Here is a 19,372-nt window from a genome sequence, read left to right on the forward strand (position 1 = left end):
GATGTTTCTAAAATAAGTTTCACACACACACACACAGATCTTTAAAGCATTGGCTAAAATAGTTATTGGAAAATCTTAATCACTGAGTCCTTGTTTTGCAAACCCAGAGCCAAAAAAGAAAAAGAAAAAAAAAAAGAAGGAAAAGAAAAAGAGCAACACCCAAAACTGTATTAGATTTCATTTCTCTGGGGCTGCAAGAAACTTAAAGATTTCAATTGAAGGTGAACAGAGCTGCATTTCCAGCTTGAGAAAGAAAATCCCAGGATATACCAATGCTTCAGAGAGAACTTCCTGATCCCAGGTGCTTTTCCAGTGGTCCGGTGTTCAGACTCAGATCCTACCTATGACACAGGTGTGTGCTCCGAAAAGAATTATGAGATTTATTCTAACGTGGGAGCTCCAAAAACAGCTCAAGCTATGTCCTCTTATTTGTTCTGCTTCTTTTTTTTTTTTCTTGTGCTGGTCCTGGGGCTTGAACTCAGGGCCTGGGCACTGTCTCTGAGCTTCTTTGGCTCAAGACTATGACTCTACCACTTGAGCTCCAGCTCTACTTTCAGCATTCTTTTTTTTTGGGGGGGGGGGAGGTCTGGTCGTGGGGCCTGAACTCTGGGCCTGGGCACCGTCCCTCAGCTCTTCAGCTCAAGGCTAGCGCTCTACCACTTGAGCCACAGCGCCACTTCTGGCTTTTTTCTTTTTGCTTATGTGGTGCTGAGGAATGGAACCCAGGGCCTCAGGCATGCAAGGCAAGCGCTCTACCACTGAGCCACCTTCCCAGCTCAACTTTCAGCATTCTTGATGTTTAATCAGAGATGAAAGTGGACTCTCCTCCCCTGGCTGGCTTCAAACTGTCATCCTCAGATCTCAGCCTCCTGAGTAGCTAGGATTATAGGCCATCAGTGCCTGGCTATTCTGCTTCTTTTTTATTTTTAATTGTTCTTGTAGAGTTGATATCTAGAGGGGTTAGAGTCACATAAATCAGGTAATGAGTAATGAGTACAATTCTTTTTTAACTATCTCTACCCTTCCATCCCCCTCTCCCAGTTTTTCTCTCCTATTCCCACACACAAGCTATCCAGTTCATTTTCCACAATGTCTAGGGAGTGTCACTATTGTACTTGTTCATCCTTGTTCCAAACAAACAAGACAACAGGAAAAGAAAACAAAAGCAGCAACAATGGCAACTAAAGAATGCCTCTTGTTTCCTTTTCCTGGAGTTCATCTCATAGAACATTATTTATATGATCATCTGCACATAGCTATTGAGCCTTTGTCCAGCATTCCTCTGCATAGCCTCCTTAGCCTGTATATGTTAATGACTATTTATCATGTACCAGGGTTATTTATTTATTTTAGCCATTCAGCATGTTTGCTTGTAGATTTATAGGCTCATTCTAGTTACCACAAATGAGGGAAACCACACAGCTCATGTTTCTTTGGCTCTGGCTTACTTCGCCATTGTCAGAAAACTAACAATAACAAATGCTGGCAGGGGGTGTGGTCAAAAGGAAACCCTTTTTTACACTGCTGGTGGGAAGGTAAACTTGTTCAGCCACTCTGGAAAGCAGTATGAATGTTCCCTAAAAGACCAAACATAAAGCTTCCTATGACCCAGCAATTCCACTCCTGGGTATCTATCCAATGAACCACAAACCAGTCCACACTAAAGCCACCAGCACAACCGTGTTTATTGCAGCATTGTTTACCATAGCCAAGATATGGAATCAACCTAGATTTCCCTCAGTGGATGAATGGATCAAGATTCATATATATAATGGAATTATACTCATCCATCAGAAAGACTACTATTGTACCATTTGTACGCAGAAGGAAAGACTTGTCTTCTTTTATCCCAATCTGAACCCATTCTTCTGGCAGGTAGGATATGGGACACATTTCATGATTTGACATTTGCCCAGTGGTCAAATTACTTTTACCATTTACTAGAGATTGAAACTTAGGACAAACAAATGAGCAAAACATTCAATACATAAACAAGAAACAAGCTTTTTATAGGCAATGTTGCCGTGTTCGGTGCTGCAGCTTCATCGTTAATGCAGAATACAAATAGCATTTAAATATCAGATGAAAAAAAACACTGCATCCTTTTGTGATCACAAATCACTCAAATTTGACATTGTCACATTATGGGCAAACAATCTCAGTGACTTTTGGCCCATTTACCATTTAAAAGTGTGATGCTGAGCTGAGAACCAATGGCTCATGCCTGTAATCCTAGCTGCTCAGGAGGCTGAAATCTGAGAATCAACAGTTTGAAGCTAGTCTGGGGCAGAAAAGTCCATGAGATTCTTCTTCAATTAACCACCAAAATGCCTGAATGTCAGCCTTGAACGAAAAAGATAAGGGACAGTACCCAGGCCCTGAGTTCAAGCCCTGGTATCAGCACCTACAATAAATAAAACAAATAAACAAATGTGATGCTGTAGATTTTCCTTTAAGTTACAAAAGGCACACCACAGAAATTGGAAGTTAAAGTGCATTTGAAGTTCCGATCCAGGTTCCAAGTATTTAGCACATCAATCAAAACCTCTAGTTTGCCCATGGATGAGCAAACTCTTTCCAGAACCAGACACAATTGTTTGCATCCAGAATCCTTGGCTTCCTCCTGCTCGTGCAACATTCTCCCAGAAGAATTGCCTGAGAATGCAGGAGTAGAGATTTTAACAACAGATTTGCCAGCAAGCTACCTAATATAAGGACTAACAATAAAAATAAGCTGAAAACACTCAAATCCGAGAGGTCTGCTGTTGACAGATCGAGACATAAGAATGCAAAAGATGCAAAGGAAGAGATTACCCAGGCCCCATCTCTGCTTGTGTGGAAAGCTCATGTTTGCTAAGGACAACTCCATCCAACATGTAAGAGGCACCACCAACATTCTATACAGAGTAAACTGTGATCTCCCACTTAAAGCTTCCCAAACTGCTAACAGGTTCTTAGGGTGGATTGGTCTATTGGCACTTCACTCTGGAAAGAGATGCATACCTACACAGCCATCATTTCTGCCTCAAACAACATCCTTCTCCATAAGACCCAACAGAGCAATTCTTAGAAGAAGAGTAGAATTATAGAGGATAACTAAATTCCCTTCTAACTAATAATATCCTTAATCTTAAGGGAAACATGCTTTTCTTAAGTTTTATGTATCCTTGCTCCTGGTTTTCTTTGTGTGTGTGTGTGTGTGTGTGTGTGTGTGCACGCATGCCCTAATACTAGGACAATGCATAGGCTTTGAGTTCAAATCCCAGTACTGATGTGCACACATGCACACACACACACACACACACACACACACACACGTACAAGGCACTGTCCCTTAGCTTTTTGGCTCAAGGCCAGTACTCTACCACTTGAGCCACAGCTCTATTTTTAGCATTTTTGCTGGTTAATGGGAGATCAAGGGTCTCACAGATTTTTCTGCCCAGAATAGTTTATGAATCTTGATCCTCAGATACCAGCTTCTTGAGTAGTCAGTCTTATAGACACGAGCCACCGGTGCCTAATAACTTGCTCTCTTATGGAGAAGAGGAAAAAAAGAGGCAAAAGAATTTACTGCAAGTTCCTCGCACTTGCTTTTTTATTATTTCCTCTTTAGAGAACCCTGAAATGCCCAGGCTTCATATGATTCTCTGGCACACACAAATCTAAGATTTTAGCATGGTTTAATTTTGTACTGGTCGTGTAGGGATGTGCAAACACACATTCATTCCTCACCTTCCTCTGTTGGTGCTATTGAAAGCCTTATGCTCCTGGGTAATAGGAAAGAGGAAGTCAAATAACTTTTTAATGTACATATAGATACATAAGTACAATCTGTAGATGAGGAGATGTAGCCGTGGGGGGCAGAGTCTGCACACACAGTGAGAAAATAAATTAATTCAACCCCCTGGTTCTTTAGTGCACAAAACTCTGTTCTAATGGTTCCAAGTGACCAGCTAAAGCAATGAGGTATAAAGGAACAGAATTCCCAGCTGACTCATCCAAGTTTCTTCATGTGGAACTGGAGGATCGAGAACACATGCAAAACGACCTGCACATAGAGCACTATCTAGAAAGACCTGTTGGCTATCTTCCAATGAGACTTCTTGATGAGGGCAGACTGGAGGCTCAGAGCGCATGTCCCAGGGAAGCCCTGGGCCAGGGTGTAAGGTCTCCTGGTGAAATCGGCATTACTTTATAATGTTGGTGTGTCCACCCGTGATGGAATGATCGGGATACTTCCTTCCACCCTGATTTTACAGTCGTGTGTATTCTTCTAGGGAATTCCTCTTCCATTCTCTTTCCAGAGCTCCCTCCGCTGGTTCGATTTTCTTCTCAAGTCCAAAGTGGGAATTTATTCTTCCAGGGGAATAATCATTTCTTTTGAGATCTGCAAGAAAGACAAGCTTTAGGGAATCTATGTCAGAATGCACTGCATGCACAGATTAGCCGCTAGGGGTGGCCAGATATCCCGGAAGCTCTACCACTCCCAGGCCATGGTATATGGAACCCAAGCCCAACACTTCACCCCAGGACCCATGTGCAACCAGAATTGCCCATGATGTTTGAGTAGGGGACTCCCACAGGAGAGGAAATGGTTGGTTGTTTGATTCAACGTGCAGTGCCCTGTAAGCCATAACCTGGGCCAGAGTTAAATGAAGCAAATGAGAAATGCCAGTCACGGGCAAGGTCATGGAGATGGGTCAAATGGTAGATTCCAGATCCGGAGTCAGTTTTCCACAACAAAAGCTGCGTCTAAATCTGTCTACCACTACAAAAGCCTCATTCCAGGATCAGAGTGTAAAGCCTCATTCCAGGGTCAGAGTGTATATTTCCTAAGGCTTCCTTTTCCTGTGGTAAAAGAAAATACTACCAAGGGCGATAATCAAGCAATAGTGTAGGCACTAGGAAGACCCTGAGATCAAACCCCCAATATGAAGAAAATAGAGATAGAAAAGGGGAGGGAGGGAGGGAGGGAGGGAGGGAAGGAGGGAGGGAAGGAGGGAGGGAGGGAGGGAGGGAGGATTAATTCTTAAGGCCAGGCACTGATGGCTCACACCTGAAATCATAACTATTCAGGTGGCTGAGATCTGAGAATAGTAGTTTGAAGCCAACCTGAACAGAAAACTCCCAGAGATTCTCATATCCACTTAACTAGCAAGAAGCCAGAAGTAGAGATGTAGGTCAAGTGGTAGAGTGCTAGCCTTGATTTTTAAAAAGGCCCAAAGCTCTAAACTCAAGCCCTAACACCTTCCAAAAAAATTGTTGCAGACAATGAGATGTATAAGTCGTTATGTTGAAAACGAACTTTACAACTTTGGTGTGGGAGGAGCAGGGGGGAAAGGACTGGGGTAGGGGGCAGGGGGAGGATGGGAAGGGGAAACAAAGGAAGAGTCTACAATATTTGAAAAGAAATGTACTCATTATCTTTCCCATGTAATTGTAACCCCTCTGTACAGTATTTTCACAATAAAAAAAATAGTCAAAAAAACAAAAAATTGTGGCAGGAATGGCTAATAAATACTTATAGACGTTTCTGTGCTGTTCTGGCTAAATTTGCCCCGTATTTCTACCAGGGTAGGGGAGCCTCTTAGTTGGTAGAGCATGCAGTTAGTGGACATGAGACCCTGGGTTCAATCTCAAGCATCAAATGGGGGCGGGAGGAACCTTTGTGTTAATTTTTTAATGTTAAATGGAGAATCTGTGAACATAAAACTTATTTTAGTATTAACCAACATTTATCAAACACATACATATATTACTTAATTAAACCTTCACACCAACTAAACAAGGACTCTTTGCACAGGAGGCCACTGAAGGCCAAGGTCATGGGGCCAGTAAGAGGCAACATTGGGATCTGAGTCCAACCTGCCTGCCTCCCAATCCTGAACTCTCACACGAAAACAAGGAAATCCAGAGCATCCATATCTAATCCTGTCTTTCAAATGAAATCCTTTCTTTACATCGCCCAAAATAGGTAAGTAAATCAGGGTATTTCCATATACCATTTTGTTCAAAACTAACACTTGGAAAGGTGACACCCATTTGATCGAAAGATAAAGGGACAACCGAATTATCCATCAACCCAGAAGATCACCCAGAAGACTAAATGGGGCTCCAGGATTAGAAGCAGTGAGCTCTGGCTCAAGATTCCTTGCCTCCTGGCTGACCGGACAGATGGAGTCCTTCCTGGGTCTCAGAATGGAGGCTGCCCTGTGTAACCAGACCGGCAGGGACCCTTGTGTGAAGAGTTCACTGGTGAAACTCCTGCTCAGAACGGTGGATGACTCAGACCCTCCTCAGTTCCTGCTTCCCATCAGAACCTTACCTAGAGAGCTGCCCAGCCCCCAGCCTCCCTGGCTGAGGTCCTCCTGATACCAAAATGCTGTCCTTGAGTCTCTGGTAAACAGTGAATGATTTGTGAGATCAAGTCCCTGGGCAGACACAAGTGTGATGGCCCTCTCTCTTCGTTATTTTGATCTCCTCATCCAACATCTGGACCACCTCTGCTCTACCACCTCTGGCTGACAAGCAGGGACTGCTCCGAACCAGACTGATGCCCACAGAAGCCCTCTTTCCTCCTAACTCAAACAGGATTAGAAATTTATCCTTGATGACTGCAAATCTACCCCGGCTCCATTCCAGATTATAATGGATGGTGCTCTTCTACTGATTTCCAATTCGTTGTTTGTTTGTTTCTCAAATGTGTCACCCAGACTGGTTCCGAACACCCGAGTTCAGAAGATTCTCCTGCTTCAGCCTCCAAAAGACCCGGGATTACAGGCATGCACTGTGGCGCCTGACTCCAGGCTGTAATCATTTTTGATAAAGCAAAAACGACTCCTCAGCTTGAAACCTGTGAAATTCCAATAGAAGAACCATTTTGCTGTGGCCTTGGAAAGCAAACTGAACCAGCTGAGGGAGGCATCAGCACCCCTCTGAGAAGAAAGGAGGAGCAGCTGGCGTTGGGATTACAAGGTTGGGGGCAGACATTCCCCAAGGGTATTTTTTTTTCTGATGACTATATTGGTTTCAGAGAAAGTATGCCACATTACTACATGGCATTTATATATATATATATATTTTTTTTTTTAATGGAAGATTTGGGGGCTCAGCTTGGGGTTTAGTGGTAAAATATTTGTCTAGCATGGGCAAGATGTGGGGTTTGATTTCCCAGGACAGACAGCAAAGTAACTAGAGTGGTTGCTTTTTATAATGTAAAGCATGGTTTTCTGCATCGTCTCCCTGTGTAGCCTGTCTCCCACGTGTCCAATAAACAAAATAGAACAGAAGGGCTGGGGGCACTCAGAGAGGAGGGGGGGGGAGAAAGGCCTTGGTCAGAGTTCTTCCCATTTAAACCAGTGCAACTCCTCCCCCCCCCCCCCCCCCCCCCCCAGTGACTGGGACAAATCTCTCATGTTGTTTTTATCACTTTGTAGCAGAACCTACAGTAAATCCTTGTCCTTTTAATCCTTTCCAAGTCTCGAAAAAGTTTGCAGTCGGAAAGTCAGGCTCTGTGAATGGCTGCGAATGAGATTTTTTTTTTTTTTAATGTGATTAAGATTTTCTCCTCGATTCCGGGTCACGATGGAGGTGGTTCTGGGAGAGATTGACTGGGTGGAAAATAGAATTGTTTGCAGCATACCCGGTAGTTTGAGTTTCCGGCAGCAGGAGTTACAACGATGTTTTGCAATGAAGTTTCTAATTGCACCTTCTCCTAAATTGGCCGGCCCAAACACCATTCCTCTTGATCTGGAGGAAATATCAGAATATCAATGAGATCACAGCAGAGGAAAAGGGACTCAATGGGATTCTCGGAGACAGTGAGCAGTATCCCATAGTAACCCAGTAACTTGAAGGAGCCAGCAAGGAACAGAACATTTGGGGAAGGACAATGTTAGGTTTGCAAATTTAAAATTTAAATGCACTGACATCTTTGTGCCCAACTCCAAGACCTACTGTGAAACTCATTTCAACGTGAATCTGATAGAAGAGTGAGTTTTCTATGTACTACATCAAAATATAAAATACAGTGAAATTCTTTTTAATGCATATGGGGTGAGAGAATGACATTCTTTACCAAATGTTCCACGCTGATACCCCAAAAGGTAAGGTATAAAGTTGATATTCGAAGACACCTTCTTTAGAAAAAAAGACATGTGAACATTACTGCAACCCAAATAACTTTTTGTTTTCTGGTCCTAGAACTTGAACTCAAGGTCCTGATGCTAAGCCTTTTTGTGCTCACGGTGAGCACTCTACCACTTGAGCCACAGTGCCACTTCCAGCTTTGTCTGGGTGGTTTAGTGGAAATAAGAGCCCCACAGACTTTTCTGCCCAGGCTGGCTTCAAACCATTATCCTCAGATCTTAGCCTCAGGAGTAGTTAAGATTACTGGCATGAGCCCCTAGTGCCCAGCTTAACTGTTCTTAAAATAACAATGGATGGGGTTGGGAGAGCTGAAGGAGAAAGATAGAAAGGGTGATACTGATCAAGATTCCCTGTTCTCATACATCCACAGGTTGAATCGCAACCCCATTGTACAGCTACTTAAAGATAGTGAACATATAATTTAAAAACTTAAAGCCCTCAATTTAAAAAAATACACCTGACTTAATCCTAGAGCCAATATTTGGGGGCTTTTTCAAAAGCCACCATGTACCCTACAAACTGCAATAAGTAGACTTTACATCAAGACTGGTACTTGACCACGTGTTTGTTTGAATCATCCATTTATACTCCCTGTAGGTACCACAACTAGGAATAGAATTGGTAACAATAAGACACATTTTGAACATGTCATCATTACAATAGATCCTGGCAGATTCTGAGATTCTTGACTCTTCATGCACTTGTTCCTCTACTCTCCTGTTGGGTACAACCATTTTTCTTTAGATTTTTGACACTCTGCCTACCACAGAACACAGCCCACCAGAAACACTTCCAAAGAAACTTCATGAAAGCTAATATTTTATTTTAATGACATGCAGAGTGGAAACAGCACATTTTAAAATCTGATCTCAATTACCGCTCTTAAATACCACGTCTTAAGAAGAAGAAGAAGAAAAAAAAATTTTTAAAGAAGCAAAGTATCACAAAAGGAAACAATAAACTTTGCTTCTGAGGAATGCGGTTTTTCAAAAGGGACATGGTGTAAAACTGGACTTTTTTTTTTCCATCCAAGTATTGAAACATTTATCTCAATTTCCACTTCCTTTTGGCAGAGAAACAGTAGCTGCTCTGAAGATGTGCCAACCTTGGAGTGAGGGCTGATTTCAGTCTGATCTCGGATTGCCTCTCTGGTCTATGGCCAGGAGGTGGAGGAAATCTCTTGGGAAGACAGAGTGGAAAGACACTTAGGATTAACTTTCCTGGTCACTCAGTCAATGTCCAAAATCCAGCCCTGATAGCTTTTACCCAGGCCCCTTGCTAACTATGCCACTCCAGGTCCATCTGGTGAGGCACCACTTCAATAAGTTTAAACCAAAGGTAGTGGGGGGCGGGTGTGGGGGGGAAGCAGCACCACTCGGTATTTAGACTAGAGAAACTCTATCATCCAGATGAAGTGAAAATCCAAGGTGTTAATACAGTCATTCACAGTGAAACATTCCTTTTCCAAATCTTTCCAGCATAATCTATTGGAATATTGTTCTAGTGTGCTTTCCATTTCTTCCTTCCCAGAAAGTATGAAATCCTCAACTTAGAAATATAACTTTGAATCTCTGAAAGAAGCTGTACACAAATTCCTCTCTTTCTCTCTCTCTCTCCCTCCCTCTCTTTCTCTCTCTCTCTCTCTCTCTCTCTCTCTCTCTCTCTCTCTCTCTCTCTCTCTCTCTCTCCCCCCCCTTTGAAAGTTATGACAAAAGAAACACAATTCCTACAAAGGGCATCTATCAAGCAGGGGCTATATCATTCCCTGAGCAGAGGAGAGGAAAGGAGAGGTTGGAGGGAGATTCTTTCACATCTACCCCTACCACATGCTTACAGCCTTGAAGACTCAGATAACTACATTTAAAAAATAGCCATAACACACACAGAACTAGCTGCTTTCCAGGTTTTTCCCAACACAGCAAGGCAGGTGGCGGCTTGATTCCACATGCAAGAGAATGTTAATTAAGTGATATCTATACTTAGATTTACTAAAGAACCTCTCATCATTATTTCTTACTTCTCAACTACCCAAAGCCACGAAAGCAGTTATCTAGAAATACAATATAATCCCCCAACTATCAACCAGGTTACGGGAAGTTAAGTGTAATAGATATTCCAAACAATATTGGAAGTCATATCATACAAGTCTCTCTCGATTTCTCTCTGTGTCTCTCCTCATTTTCCTCTGTTCCTTATGTTTTTTTACTTGTTTTGTTTTCAAACAACTTCGTATGTAGCTCAAACTACACGAGCCTCCTGCTTTCACACCCAAAGCGCTGGGATGACAGGAGCGAACCACCACACCCAGCTCCGTATCTTCTCTTTTGATGTGAGTTTATATCCTTTCATTGATTTCTTCTTTATAAAGTCTCAGTTTTCTTTTTTTTTCTAATTTTATTTTCTTATTACTACCTTTAAGAAGTTATACAAGGAAAGTGTCATTTAACAAAGCAGTACATAAATACAATGCATCTTGATACTTGTCACTCAGCCATCTCAATTGTTACCTTCAACAAGCTCAGCCCCATTCTGCCCAGCCCTGCCCTGGAAGTGCTTAAGTTTGTGGTATAGACAATGAATTCTTGACTGTATTCTCCCCGCCCCCCACCACATCCCCATTGCATTGTCTATACCACTTCCCTTGGCACTACGCCCACACACACACATGTACACACAAACCTTGAAAGTGCCCATTTCTTGGTGCTTTGATTTCATTTTCCTTTTTTAAAAATGTACTATTTGAACTTGCTATAATTAAAATCCAGAAACACAACAAATCAAAGACAGGCCTGATAAGTAGGAGTGCATCAAACTCAAAAGTTTCTGAACAGCAAAGGACCCCGCAAACAAGCTAAAAAGAAAGCTTACTGAATGGGAGATGTTTACCAGCTATCTATCAGATGGGATCTAGTATACTTGGAGCTCAAAAAAAAATCAAACCCTCAAAATGAAAACCTTCAGTTTTCCTATCTATGGACTGTGATTGAGAACATTTGCCTTCAATGTTGTTACTAAGGCTAAAGTAAATACCATATGTTAAAATACTTGCTTAAATCAATGCTTCCCAAACTTCATGCCCAATCACCCAGAAGACCTTGTGAAAATTCAGATTCTCACTCCATTCATCTAGGGAGGGTCCTGAGACACTTTGTTTCTAACAATCACCCCTGATGCTGAGGTCACTGGTCCATGATTTCTGTAACAAGACCTTCACTCAAGAATGTGAGCTTCAATGAACCAATTAGGCATAATTCTAATTGCACTAATTCCTGTGAGAAAATCAAACTTCTTGTTATGGCCACCATAAAAACCAACTGCACCCAAAATTAGGGAATCCCACAAATTCTATTCTACATACTGTTCTCTATGCAAATTCTACTCAAATACTATTCTACGAAATTTCACAACGATTATTCTCAAGCTTCCGTAGAATCTGGCTGCCCATAAAATCATATGGGAAATGTAAAAACACAGATATCCTACTTGAATGCCAAACCTAGGAATCTTCTTCTTTTTTTTTCCAGTTGACCTTAATAAAAATTGAGATCGACTGTCTATAGAAGGCAATTAAATACTTAACTGTCAAGTGGGATAATACAATCTCAGAATTCTAAAAAGGTAGAATATTCAGGTCACATTAAGTAACATATGCCAAGGCCAAAATTTAATGAGCAATAGAAATATATATATATATATATATATATATATATATATATATATATATATACATAAACTTGGTTTGTGATATATGCAAAAATTCTTCACTGAAAAATTACTTCTAAAAGAAGTTCTAATAGAATAGTTTCTGCTACCTTGGGCACAAGCGGATAAATGAAGAAATCATTTTCTTAGCTCACAATACTCTAGACCTGCTAAAGTGAAAAATAATGAAGGTTTATGTGTGTACTAAGAGTTACAGCATGGACTCGGTAGTCAAGTAAATATCATAGGAATTTGGTGATGCATACGTACGGGCGATATGGCTGTCCTAATCCAATTAAATAGCCAAGACATTTCTCTCTTAGTAGGCTGCAGTCTTTGCAAAGTGGCCTATGGATGGGACTGTATTTAGATTTAGTAAAATAATAATAATAATAAATTCATTAAAAGAAAAAGAACATTGAAATGATGGCTATCTCTATATGAGTTCTAGGACAGGAACTTATTTTATCCTAATACTATTGTTCACTTATGTAGATCCAGATGATCAAGATACGGATTCGATAGATGATGATATATAGATCAATACTGGTAGAGATACAGATATATTCTACCACTCAGGGCCCAAGTATCCACATTAGATAAACAAAGAAATAAAAATATTAGCCACAGGTGGTAGTCTACACCTGTGATCCCAGCATTCTGGAGACTGAGACAGGTGACTCAAGAAGAAAGAAGAGGAAGAGGAAGAGGAGGAAGAGGAGGAGGAGGAGGAGAGAAAGAGGAGGAGGAGCCAAGCACTGGTGACTCAAGCATATAACTCAGGAGGCTGAGATGTGAGAACCAAAATTTGAAGCCAGCCCAGGCAAAAAAAAAAAAAAATCCATACCACTTTGAGCTCCAATTAACAAACCAAAAGCTGGTACTGGTGGTGTGGGCCAAATAGTAGATAAGCCAAAAAAAAAAAAAAAAAAAAAACCCCAAGCAAGAGAGAGAGAGAGAGAGAGAGAGAGAGAGAATAAAAGATAAAAAAGTCCTTAGGTAAAAATATGTTATGCCTCCAGTTCTCAAAGTATAGTCGACAGAGAAGCAGCAGCAGAATTGCCTGGACCTTGTTAGATACTCAGATTACTTGGTCTGATTTAAACCTAGCTATCAGAAATGGGTGTCTTAAGCTCTCCTGTTGATCCGATGCCTTGGACAGCACTGGTTTCTGTGGTATTGGCCAGTGTTAAGTTAGCATCAGTTCTTTTCACTCCACTTTGAACAGAAGACCACAGCCTCAGACCCTTCAGGGCTACATCATCCCCACAGCTTGTTGATGAGACCGAATGCCTGTGGGCATTCCAAGGAGGTGACTGGTTCTTCTCTACGACTTTGCTGGAATTAGGTTGGGCAATCTGGTGCTTTCTTCTTAAGCCCCATGGCTTTGACCTCTCCTAGCCTTATTGCTCTGAAAAAGCACCTAATGCCCATAGAGTTTGTTTCATCAACCTATGGCAGAAGATACGGAGAAGATCAGAGACGGTAATTCCATCGTGAAGGTAGCAGAGGTCTTGTTTGACCACCAGCGCCTGTGGAAACTAAACCTGGTGCCTGGACCCCTAAAACTCTCAGCAACAAATTTGCCACCACATTCTGCATGTTGTCTTAGCCCTTATCATTCTATTTCTGTTTACATATCCAGCGTCAGATTGTATCTCACTTCCAAACATCCCTCTTTGTAATTTTATTTTTGTTATCCTTAAATAATTGTCCAAAGGGATCTTGATTCACCAAACTTTCTTTTTATTCTCATTTCCTAATTATGTTTTTACTTTGTTTTGTTTTGTTTTTTTTTGGTCCGGTCGTGGGGCCTGAACTCTGGGTCTGGGCGCTGTCCCTCATCTCTTCAGCTAAAGGCTAGTGCTCTACCACTTGAGCCACAACACCACTTCCGGCTTTTTTCTTTTTGCTTATGTGGTGCTGAGGAATCGAACCCAGGGCCTCATGCATGCAAGGCAAGCACTCTACCACTGAGCCACCTTCCCAGCCCCTAATTATGTTTTTAAGACTATCCTAAGGGGGGCTGGGAAGGTGGCTCAGTGGTAGGGCGCTTGCCTTGCATGCATGAGGCCGTGGGTTCGATTCCTCAGCACCACATAAGCAAAAAGAAAAAAGCCAGAAGTGATGCTTTGGCTCATGTAGTAGAGCGCTAGCCTTGAGCTGAAGGGCTGAGGGACAGTGCCCAGGCCCAGAGTTCAGGCCCCATGACCGGACCCCAAAAAAAAAAAAAAAAAAGAATATACTAAGGTTTTACATTACAGGATGGAATAGGAGAAACCCTAGGTCTCCTTGACACAAGCCAAATTTTCTTAATAGAAACACAACAAATCAAAGAAAGGTTGGACAAATGGGATTACATGAAATTGCAGAACTTCTTCATGGCAAAGGACATAGCTAGTAAGATCAATAGAAAGCCTATGGATTGGGAGAAGATCTTTACTAGCCATACAACGGACAAGGGTCTCATATCTAAAATATGTCTTGAACTCAAAAAATTAAATCCCCCAACAACAAATCTTCAAAGAAACAACTGCCCAATAAATAAATGGGCTAAAGACTTACAGAGAAACTTCTCTGAAGAGGAAAGAAGGATGGCCAATAGACATGAAGAAATGCTCAACCTCCCCAGCCATAAAAGAAATGCAAATCAAAACAACATTGAGATACCACCTCACCCCAGTTAGAATAGCTATAATCAAGAACTCTAATAACAACAGATGCTGGAGGGGATGTGGACAGAAGGGAACCTTACTACATTGTTGGTGGGAGGTAAACTTGTTCAACCACTTTGGAAAGCAGTATGGAGGTTCCTCAAAAGACTCCACATAGAGCTCCCCTATGACCCAGCAATCCCACTTTGGGGCATTTACCCAAATGATCACAAACAAGACCATACTAAAGCTACCAGCACAACTATGTTTATTGCAGCATTATTTACCATAGCTAAGATATGGAAGCAACCCAGATGCCCCTCAGTAGATGAATGGATCAAGAAAATGTAGTATATATACACAATGGAATTCTATGCCTCCATCAGAAAGAATGACATTGCCCCATTTGTTAGGAAATGGAAAGACTTGGAAAAAATTATATTAAGTGAAGTAAGACAGGCCCAAAGAAACATAGGTCCCATGGTTTCCCTTATTTGCAATAACTGGTATATGTCTGCGTCAAGCAGAAAAGGTCAGATAAGTTGATGTTAAGGGAATAAACCCCAAGATAAGTATTCAATTTTTTTTTCTTCCATGCAATTGTTTCTAACATATTTATAAGATGATTTCTTTGTTGCTTTGTATGTACCTCCCCCATGGTAAAAAAAACCCTGCTTTCACTGTATTTGATGTTGGTATAATTTGTGGAGGGGAAGGGGAAAAAAAAACAAAATGTTTAAGTATGGATACAGGTTGAGCCATTGCAACAATGAGATGTACAAGTCGTTATGTCGAAAAACGAACTTTTCAACTTTGGTGGGGGGGAGATCAGGTGGGGGGAGGTGAGGGAGTATGGGAAGGGATAGGAAGGGGAAACAAAGAGGAGGCAACAATGCTTGATAAGAAATGTACTCGTTATCTTGTCCATGTAATTGTAACTCCTCTGTACAGTATTCTCACACAAAAAAAGAATATCCTAAGGTTTTAAATCTATATGCAAAACAAATTATAGGAGCTAGGCAAAAAGCATGTATATTAAAATGGGAGGGAGGGAGGGAGGAGGAGACACTGTTCCAAAAGAAATTCATGACCTGACTGTGTAACTGGAACCCCTCTGTACATCACCTTTACAATAAAACAAAGCATGTATGTTAATAAAATGATTTTACAATCGTGTATTGGTAGCCAGGGAATGACGGCTCATGCTTGTAATCTCAGCTGTGAAGGAATATTTCAAGGCCAGCCAGCCCAGACAGGAAAGTCCAAAAGCCTCATCTCCAATTAACCAGCAAAAATTCAGAAGTTAGAGCCACGGCTCGACTGGTAGAGAGAGCTCCAGCCCTGAACAAAAATGCTAAGGGACAGCCCTCAGGCCCTAAATTCAAGCCCTAATACCAACACCCCCCCCCCAAAAAAAAATGTACCAAGAAACTAATACTGAGTTTTGTTGACAATTTTCCCTAATTCATTTTTACTGCTTAAAAAGGAAAGAAAAAAAAGGTCATGAACCATTTAAGCATTACACAATGTTTACATCTATCAAAATGACACATGGTACCCCATTAATCATGTATAATTTTTATAGTTTTATGTCACAGCTAAAATAAACTATTTTTCAAAAAAAAATGTCCAAGTGATCATTCATAACTCACTGTTTGTCTCCAGGTTTTATAACAGATGGGTCTGTCAAGTTTTCTCCAACACCTCAAAAGAAGAAACAAAAGTCGTTTAGCAAATGGGGACCTTATTTTCTTAGAAATTCAAGAAAACAATCATCAAACTCTAGTTTCTTTTTTTTTAAGGTTATTATATTTACTCTGTCGCAAATGAAGCCCCATGTGAATCTGATGTACCATAAAAATTATCCAGGAACAGTGGAAAAGTTGAGTTATAGCACCATGCTCCACTAGCCCCTCTGTTATAACCAACTTCCTGGCCACAAATGGATGTTTTAGTGGTGCGTTCACAGTTACCCACCGGGGCATCTGCCTCTCATTTACCATTCGGTATACACAGAACTTCTAATTTTATTTTCTCTGATTCTCAGCAATCATAAAAGAAAAGGAAATATTATCCGTATGTCCTTATTTCACATTCCATCCTCATTTACATCAATGAGTACATTGATGTTCAAAGCGATGGAATAATTTGTCAGTTTGCTTAGACCGTAGGTGGCCTCGACAGGATTAAAGCTGGGCAACGCTGCGTTCCTCCCACTGGCTCAGGGTCTCCTCAGATGGGCTCCATCAAGGCTCAGCAAGGTACATGGCGCTGTGAGGCTTGGCAGGTACTGTCTCTGCCCCATCAAAGAGACACATCAAATGCTACATATATATATCTAGCACTTATAAACAGGAGAATAAAAATGACACCAAGGTTTTGATCTCCAAGGGGGTCCCACCTACACACCCAGCTGTGAAATTCTTTGAGATGTGTGCTGACAGGGTGGGCACTTTTTTGAATTTAAGTGTCTTCAATAAAATTTGCTTTTTAAAAGATGACACCAAAGCCTGGAAAGATGACAGAGATGCAATTGAAAAGTTAAGCTGTACCCACCCAGGGGTCAACTCTCAAAGTGAATCCCTGTTACCAAATACAAATACAAGCGATCAGGAGGTGTGTTTCCAACGGCTGTGATGTTTCAAATCCGTTCAAGAAGCAGTTGCACCCATTCTGCACTGGTTTTCTTTGCTTCAAAGAAATTAACTTTTGTGGGTAAATATTCAAAACTTAGGCAGACTTCATCGCATTGTTATATAGTTCCATTTGTTGGGGGGGGAGGTTTTTTGGGAGGGTTGTTTTGTTTTGTGCTGGTACTTAGGGCTTGAACTCGGGCTTTGTGCACTCTACCTTGGCTTTTTTACTCAAGGCTGGCCCTCAAACACTTGAGCCGCAGCTCCACTTCCAGCTTTTTGGTGGTTAATTGGAGATTAACATCTCCCAGACTCTTGTGCCCTGAGCTGGCCTCCAACCACAATTCTTCACTATCTCAACCTCCTGAGTGGCTACCACCAGCACGCTAGCCACCAGCACCCAGCCAAAAGTCACCGTTTCAGAAGAGAATTTTTTGTTAAGTGTTTTGCTGTGTTTGGTATCTTCTCTGCTATGTTCAACATTTCTCAAGTAAAAGTAATTTGGGTAGCCTTTTCCCACTAAAGCTGATCTCCTTAGGGAAATAATGTAGTCTGAGCTTAGGATTAGAGTGTTCGACTTTTTGATGGGCCTTCTTTTCTATTACCTTCTGTATCAGTTGGTAAAGACAAGAAACCCTCTAATTAATGTTTCAATATGCATGATTTAAATTCAAAATATAGAAGAGAAACTAAATATTGAAATGACTATGTTATAATACATACACATGCTTCTTTATCAATGTACTAAGTAATAGAATCTACAGTAATATCCAACTTGTAACAATATTTAGAGCTATCTGTCAACGTTGTAAGGTACAGTGTTAAAAATATTTATCTATATACATATACAAATATACAGCTATATATTACTATATAATATATAATTTATATCATTATAGACTATTGTATATACTTACAGTTACATAATAGTCTATATTATATAATTAAAATTATAAAATTATATATATTTATATATTATATATATCATAGTCTATATATTATATACACTTTCCATTGCAAATCATCACAAGCAATGCTATATCACTGTGGATCACTAGCCTACATCACAATTGATGGAAATGATGAATTTTTAGATACTCGCTTAACAAGGTCTAATTTTTCTCAATGAAGTTCATGGATCCTCTATGTCCTACGTAGGAGCCTTTTAAGAACCTCTGGCTAGGCCACTTTACATGGATTTTGAAGAGGAAAAGAGAAATCAAAGCTAAAACACAAGCATACGGGAAGCGTGCAAAATGAGCATGTGTTGCTCTGCCCTGGCTCTCTTCAAAGCCAATCATAGCCGGAAGCAGGGTGGGACTCTTCCACTTTCCTCATCACAGAGATAAGAAGGAACAGCCGAGGGAAGCCCTGCTTTTCCAACCTTGGAGTAAATAAGAACAGACAAGCAAAACCATCTCAAGTACCACCACAGCAGAGAAGACTGAAGCCCTCCATCATCTCCACAGATGAGGCCCAGACTTAGCAAACACTAAGCCGAAAGCTTACAGCCACGATGCCAATTTGACACTGGTATCATTTTGGTGGTGTAAATTTGAGCTAGGAATGCGCTGCTGTGTCTGAAGAGGTAATCCCAGTTGGGAAAAAAGGAAGTTCTGTCAAGAAGAATCTGTCCAAATCACACCAGTTCCTGCCTAAATCAAATGGCTTCTCAGAGATGCTGAAGTCAGAAGGGATCCACTCGCAACTCTATCACTTCCTAGCGTGGGGCCTGGATGCCTTCCTTAATCTCCATGAAACCCAAACTCATCATCGGGAGGGATGACACAAAAAGCCTTATCTCATAGGAATACTGAAAGGATTCAATGAAACACACACACACACACACACACACACACACACACACACACACACACACACACGGCACAAGTACCCACAAATCCAATCTAACAGCTCAAAGCTTAACGACTAACCACCCTTTTGGGGGCCTTCCAACGTGTGGACAGAAAAGGGAAAGGACAAGTCCTCAGGACACAGCCCCTTTACCACTCAGTCAGCCCCACCACTCCATACCTGTTTCTGCTGGCTACACTGGAGCGGCCCTATTGGCTGGGAGCCAGTGGCTCATGCCTGCCATCCTAGCTGCTCAGGAGGCTGAGATCTGAGGATCACAGTTTGAAGCCAGCCAGGGCTGTAAAGTCTATGAGACTGCGATTTCCAATAAACTACTAAAATAGCCAAAAGTGGAGCTGCGGCTCAAGTGGTAAGAGCGTT

At 41.3% G+C, this 19,372-nt stretch overlaps 1 protein-coding gene across 1 annotated transcript in view; it reads right to left on the reverse strand.

Moving 5' to 3' along the window:
* Positions 1-3,427: 3,427 nt before the first annotated feature.
* Positions 3,428-19,372, reverse strand: part of Trpm6 (transient receptor potential cation channel subfamily M member 6) — a gene marked incomplete at its 5' end in the record, with an annotated part of 70,298 nt that continues 54,353 nt past the window's right edge. Inside the window, 3 exons of the mRNA XM_042699368.1 lie at positions 3,428-4,387; positions 7,643-7,749; positions 16,157-16,208. Of these exons, the coding sequence (XP_042555302.1) occupies positions 4,254-4,387; positions 7,643-7,749; positions 16,157-16,208 (293 nt within the window). The remainder of the gene's footprint in view (positions 4,388-7,642; positions 7,750-16,156; positions 16,209-19,372) is intronic.

Source organism: Dipodomys spectabilis, unplaced genomic scaffold, assembly GCF_019054845.1.
Source record: "Dipodomys spectabilis isolate Male_0828 unplaced genomic scaffold, ASM1905484v1 ptg000241l, whole genome shotgun sequence".
NCBI lineage: Eukaryota > Metazoa > Chordata > Mammalia > Rodentia > Heteromyidae > Dipodomys > Dipodomys spectabilis.